The sequence below is a fragment of the Otolemur garnettii genome, unplaced genomic scaffold, assembly GCF_000181295.1.
Source record: "Otolemur garnettii isolate 467f Iridium unplaced genomic scaffold, OtoGar3 scaffold00041, whole genome shotgun sequence".
NCBI lineage: Eukaryota > Metazoa > Chordata > Mammalia > Primates > Galagidae > Otolemur > Otolemur garnettii.
The window spans coordinates 10990328-10997187 of NW_003852436.1; the positions used below are offsets into that span (position 1 = coordinate 10990328).

At 41.5% G+C, this 6860-nt stretch overlaps 1 protein-coding gene across 1 annotated transcript in view; it reads right to left on the bottom strand.

The window, feature by feature from the left end:
* SH3D19 (SH3 domain containing 19) overlaps positions 1 to 6860 on the bottom strand; it is a 198099-nt gene that overhangs the window by 59099 nt on the left and 132140 nt on the right. Inside the window, exons 6-8 of the mRNA XM_023513450.1 lie at positions 5770 to 5908; positions 5479 to 5641; positions 3800 to 4792 (exon numbers count right to left, since the gene is read on the bottom strand). Coding sequence (XP_023369218.1) covers positions 3800 to 4481 — 682 coding nt within the window. The 5' untranslated portion in view covers positions 4482 to 4792; positions 5479 to 5641; positions 5770 to 5908. The remainder of the gene's footprint in view (positions 1 to 3799; positions 4793 to 5478; positions 5642 to 5769; positions 5909 to 6860) is intronic.

Sequence of the window (6860 nt, forward strand, 5' to 3'; positions counted from 1 at the left end):
AGAAGAATTTCCCATCAAATCTAAGTCAAGTCGGTGGCATTTCCTCTACTGTCACGTGCACAGTTTATTCTCTCTTCCTTCTAGCCCATCACACCAGCATGGACTATTCCACACCTCTGCCAAACAAGCAGGCCTCTTTATACCTATATCCACAAGGTCTTCATTACTGGGCTGAGAAAAACACTGATAGTAAAGTAGTTTTCCGCCCATTACCTGTCTCTGATAATATGCTTGTCACCATAATTAGTTTCACCATCTCTGGCTTGCTTTTCTGTCATTTCTTTCCCTTGAGTTCTATTAATACCAGAAATTGGCTGCTAAACTATTACTCTAGTGAGTCTGTGTAATGGGGCTGACAGCAGAAGCATTCTGCCTTTTTTGACAACTGGGTATGATTTGTAAAGGTGTGCAGAAGAATTGCTAATATTTCTCAGCTCCATTACATTAACCTGGAAGGCATTCTACCCAAGAAATGAATCCAATATTAAATTGCCTGTTTTATGAGTTTTCCTTTAATAATTTTTCTAATCTTTAGAATGTTTTCATAGCTTCAGTATTTTCTGATCTCTATTACCTGAGATTAATATGGCAACTTTATTTTATGCCCACCACTTTATTAGATTTTCTTTATTTTGGAGGGAAGAGAAAGAGAAGGAAAATATATTTGTGAGTTTCTCTTCTTTCTCCTGTGTTCTTCTCCCAGTTTCTGGCTGATGCCAGGATGAGTAAGCAAGGTTTCACGAAAAGATCATAAAACTTTATTTATGCCTAGGCATGGTGGCTCACGATTGTAATCCTAGCACTTTGGGAGGCCAAGACAGGTGGACGGCATGAGCTCAGGAGTTTGAGACCAGCCCGAGCAAGAGCAAGACTCTGTCTCTACTAAAAATAGAAAAACTAGCTGGGTATGGTGGCAGGCGCACCTGTGGTCACAGCTACTCAGGCAACTGAGGCAAGAGGATTGCTTGAGCCCAACAGTTTGAGGTTGCTGTGAGCTATAATGCCGTGGCACTCTACCCACGGTGACAGAGACTCTGTCTCCAAAAAAAAAATTATAATGTGTTGAAAAGTATGATCTCACCATAAAGGAAATTCAAAGATGATTATCATTAAAAAACAAAACAAAACACAAAACCCTTTATTTACATCAAAGGTCACAAAGCCCCAAATCAAAAAACAGACAAAAATCACTCACATGTTGAGGAGTTCAAAGGTGATCCTGAAAGTCTATGGAGAATAATAAGTAGGGAACCAATAAGGGCCAGTTTACACTCTAGAACAAGACCTTGATAGCCACAGTATGGAGGATGTATGTTTGTTTGAGTGGGCTCACCCTAGGAGGCCACTGCAGGAATCTGAGCATAGAGGCCTAAAGTGTGGCAGTACAAGGAGGGATGGAAATGAGAGGCAGACTCAAGAACTATTCAGAAGGCAAAACCAGGAGCACTTTGTAATTAACACGAGTGATGCCAGAGAAACAGCGATGATAATAACTACTACTTAATGATCACCAAGTTTCAGAAGAGGTGACAGCCTTTCCTGCATAATCACATTTAACCCTTGCAATAGCCTCCAGGAGTAGTGATATTATCATGTCTAACAGATGAGGAAACCCAGGCACTGCCAGGTTAAATAAATAGCCCGAGGTCACACAGCAATTGTGATAGGCTCTAGTAGACTCCAAAGCTAGCCACCATGTGAAGACTTAGGGATGATCTCTGGGTTTCTCTCAGGAAGGCTGAGTGTTTCATTGGTGTCACTTGTGAGATACAAAATATAGAAGGAGAGACAGGTTTAGAAAGAATATCAAATATTCAGTTTGGTATAACTCCATAGTCAAGAGCAATGGCTAAAGTCAGATAGGGCAAGCAAATTACACATTTTGCTACAAGACTGCCCCCATAATTAAATGTTGTGCAATAAAGTGGTAGAAATCAAGCAGCAGAAAAGGCTGAGTAGGAAGCCTGATACTATATTCATGTTGAAAGTACATTGTTGACCTTAATTTTTGAAGATCACTATAATTATCTTCTTGATGATACAAAGTAAGATCTCAGCAATTTATTAACCATCCTCATAGAATCTGGCAGGTACTTTGGCTTGTACTGTGCCTACCCCTTACAGCTTGCTGCTTTTGGATTTATCCAGCCTCTCCTTCTCTGACGCTTGTAACACCACACAGGTTTATGGAAGAAAATGATATTGGCAAAGACCTAAAAAGTTTTTAAAGCACTGCCTGGTTAAAGGTTCATGAAAATGTTAGGTAGCAACTTGATACTTGGAATATTGTTACTTTTATGATACTAGGCAACTCACCTCTCTCAGCCTCATTTCCTTCATCTGTAAACTGAGGACACTGATCTCTCACAGAGGTTTGTTGTTAAGTATTATAATAATGTATATGTATCTGCAGAGCAGTAGGCACACTGCAGAAGCTCAATATATTCTTTTTTTTTTTTTGAGACAGAGTCTCTTTCTCTCTGTCACCCTGGGTAGAGGGCGCTGGCATCATATCTTACAGCAATCTTAAACTCTTGGGCTTAAGCTATACTCTTGCCTCCCAAGAGCTGGGACTACATATGCCCACCACCACACCCAGCTAGTTTTTCTATTTTTAGTAAAGACAGGGTCTTGCTCTTGCTTAGGCTGATCTCAATCTCCTGAGCTCAAGTGATCCAGCTGTCTCAGCCTCTCAGAGTGCTAGGATTACAGGAGTGAGCCACTGTGCCCAGCTGCTCAATAGATTCTAAGGTTTTTCCTTCCACCCGTTAAGGACAAGAGGCATGTCTCTTAGTTTATATGCTACTGCCAGTTACAGTGCTGTGTGCATGGTAAATATTTAATGAATGCAGTGTTTGCTATCATTTAAAATACACCTGTGCTATGCAGAATTTGGTGTTGAAATCGGAGCTTGTACCATTTTGATGCACGTTAAACATTTTTAATATGATAGTTAATCTTTTGAAAATACTATTAAGTTTGTATGTCCACAAATTCCACCCAAATAAGTAAACACCAAGAAAAGGAATCTTATCACTGACAAGTAGAGCAGCTTAGTTTAGACAAATCAAACATAAGCTTTACCATAACACCCTCCATCTGAACAGTGTGAGGAAGGAAAACACACTCTGCCTCCTGGGAAATTTAATTGTCCTGATCTTGGCAGCAAACTGTTGTATATTTTATTTACAAAACTCTGCATTCCCAAGGGGAGATGGTCTGCGAAGATTACAGAAAAAAAATCTGCAACATGTGACTGCTTCCTCCCTCCTTACATTGCTCTTGTCAAGGTCCTCCCTTGGAGTTGGCCCTTCTCCAGCACTCGCAGTGGGGGCCCGTTCAATCCGAGGAACCATTCTGGGGCCACTGCGGGACTTCCCGTCCATAAGAAGTTTCCTCTGCATCTTTTAATGCCATGTTCCCCCAGCCTCCCAGTATCCTTTCAATGTGAAGCCTGAACTTGCACCTGCCAGAATAAGAAGAGCCAGCCCCACCACCTGGGTTAGGCCCTGGCCCCACTCTGCTTACTTCTGGCTCATACAAAAGTAATGTATGTGTGAGTTTCTCTGGGGGAGACAGATTTCCCCCATCCAGGTTTTCCCTTCCCTTTCTGTCTCCATTCCCTGTGTAGCTCCCTGTTTCTTAATTTTTCTCTTCCTCTCTGACTCGATCTCTATATGAGTGTGCACGCCAATACACATCCCTCAACAACTCAGTAACTGGAAACTAAAATAGCAAGTGCCATTTATGATACCTTTTTATGAGTTTAGATTCTCCTTCACTTTTGATTTTTACTCACCTAGTACCATCTCTGAACCAACAGATTCTTCAGCCAGGTTCCCGGGTGGAGTGGGTAAAACGTCATCATCAAAGCTAATGAGGTCGATATCTGGGGGTTTGCTTTGCAGAACTAGAACTGGGGGGCTGGCAGGGGGCCCTTCTCCCAGTGACCTGAATGCTTTGGCTTGTGATGCCACTGAAAGTCGGGGAGGAACAGTGACAGGTTTCAGTGGAAGGTAGGTGGGATTTTCTGAGGAAACTGATTTCTTGGGCAGCAAAGGCCGTGGAGCAGGAGTTGGGACTTTCTTCCCACCATCAAGGCTCTCTCCCAGGGTACCTCCTCCGGTTATCTCATGATTAACACTTCGTAGAAGGCCAGGATTTGGTTTCTTTGGCAATTCAGGTTTGGTTACTGGGATGTTCCCCACTTCCTGCAGTGGAGGGTATGGACCTCCTTCCATGGAGGTCACCCTGAGTCTGCTCTCAGGGCAAGAGTCCCATTCTCCAGAAGCTCTGTTAGCAGTTGGTTTGGGAGCCACAGAGGGTTTCCCTGAGGAAACAGCAGGCCTTGAGGGTAGCGTACGCGGAATAATTTCTGGTTTCTTGGGCAGTCCTGAGATGTCTATTTTTGTCTGACCCTCAAATGCTTTGATTCTTGAAACAATACTATTTTGGCTTTGCTCTGTGTTCATAATGTTCATCACTGCCTGACTGTGTAAGTGGATGGTGTTATCTAACAGCGACGGGGGCTGGCCTGGGGATGGCTCCTCTTCTGTGGCTGCTGAGCCAATTTTCTGGTGACTTTGCTCTTCAATGTGAGTATCTCTGGCTATTGGTCTGAGGTTGCTTTTTGATCTTGGTTTTGGCACTGGACATCTTGTAGCACGGGGGGTTTCTGGACAATTCTGTTCTTCTGAAATATCAAAAACTATTAAAGGCGCCACATTAGTTGGAAGATTGACAGATGAGACTGTTGGGGAAGGCTGGAGAGGCTTGAGAGGTGCCTGTAGTGCTGACAAGACCAAAACGAAATGCAATGTTACAATTAAAAAATATACAGAGAGAGAAGATACACAGATTTAAAAATAATAGGTATGGAAAATCAAGAGATTTTGGTTTCCTTAATTCCAAAATCAATGGGGAAATGTTTATACTCAGCTTTTAGCTGGAGTGTTTTCCAAGTTATATTGATTCATATAACAAACATTCATTGTATAATATTTTAAAATACCATTAAATTCTTGATTCTCATTAAACTTATCACATGAACTATTTCTCTCTGGTTGTCAAAATTCCAACATCTCTAATCCTTTACTTTTTGAAAGCAACTTATTCTTACCTCTATTACCCTAATATAATACTTTTTAAAAACCTAATAGAACAACCACCCTTAGTACACTATCCTAGGTTTAATTTGCTAAGTATAGCATCCTTCTCAATGGAAACAAAGGGTATCATCGGTAACATCCACCCTGAATTAAACAGATGATGCTTTTGTGATATAAACAGGATGAACCCAAGATTCAGGGGCTGCAGTTCATAAGAATGATCCATGATAACAATCACTGTATACCCAAAGTGGTCACACTGACTGGGAAGCAGAGCTCAGTGAATTAAACACAAATTGCAAATTATTTAGGGTGTAAGCCTACTGGTTACTTCCCTAGAACTAGGTCAGAATTAGGGAAAACAAATTACTTGCATTACTTTGAGGCAGTTCGTTGTCTATTCCTTCTGAAAAGTCAGTCTGAGTTGCAGAAGTAATAGTGTGCCTTGGAGGGGCAGCAGCATTATTATTATTTGTAGTATTAACTTGAACTTGGTTAATTTCTTTTATGACTTGTTCATAAGATGGTGGTAGCTATAAAAGAAAGAAAGATTTTAGACTTCTATGGGCAACAGTCAAGGCATTAATAGTCTTGCTGTTCTTATCTTTGAATTTCACTTTAAAAATAAAACAGGCAAAGAGATAATGTAATGTTTATTCACCTCAGCAGGAACCAACTCATTTGGTCTCCAAGGGCCTCTGGCAGAAGTTGGGGAAAACCCTAATCCTGGGGGTGGGGCTCCTGGAAACCACGAGGCTGGCCTCAATGGCTCAGCTGCCACAATGGTGATCTCTGGACGCCTAGAAGACAGAAGCCTCAGTAAGGTTTTGCAGGCTGGTAACAAGCTATTGTCTATCTATTCTATATTTGAAAATTCATGAAACCCCCCCAAAATTATGAGAACTATAACATTCACAGAAATGACCTGTGACAGGCTTCAAAGGAGCTAATGATAGTCATCCTCTATGATTTTGGGCCTCCAAAGTTAGAGATGTATCCTAAGTACACTTGGTTCAGCCCTGGATGATAAGGATAAGTAAGGCCCATACCGTGTGTTAAACGCAGGGCTCTGGTGCTATCTACCCCATAGGACAAGCAGATCATGTATGGAAGAAAAAGGTACTGGTTAAGTGGAATTGTTTGGTTTTCTGTTATTATACAGTATATACTCTAAAGAGAAAATTATCATAAAAAAGAAATATCCTGTTTTTCCTCACCCCATATTTCATCCTAATCCAAAGTTATCTTTAAGTGTTTTGAGTTTACGTGTTCCCTTCTAGGTCCTGATATGTGTCTCTGTGCTCCTGGTCAGTTTTGGATGTGATTTGACGATTGCTCTTTAATACTGAGGAGCTACAGTTATTTAGGTGTGGCTTCTTTCATCCTTTTCTTTAAACTGGTCCGACATTCTCATGTTTGTTTGTTTTTTTAATTTAATGTGATTTCCCAATTAACACCAATTGTCTGACCCTGAACAAATAAATAAACCAACATCTCTAAGTCTCAGTTTTCTCACCTAACAAGTAAGGATGATGATACCTGCTCTGCTTTTCTCTAGCACTCTATGGAAAATAAAAATTTAAACACACCAGCTCAGGCTCAGCTCCTGTGGCTCAAGCAGCTAAGGCGCCAGCCACATACATCTAAGGTGGCGGGTTTGAATCCAGCCCAGGCCCGCCAAACAACAATGATGGCTGCAACCAAAAAATGGCCGGGCATTGTGGCGGGCGCCTGTGGTCCCAGCTACTTGGG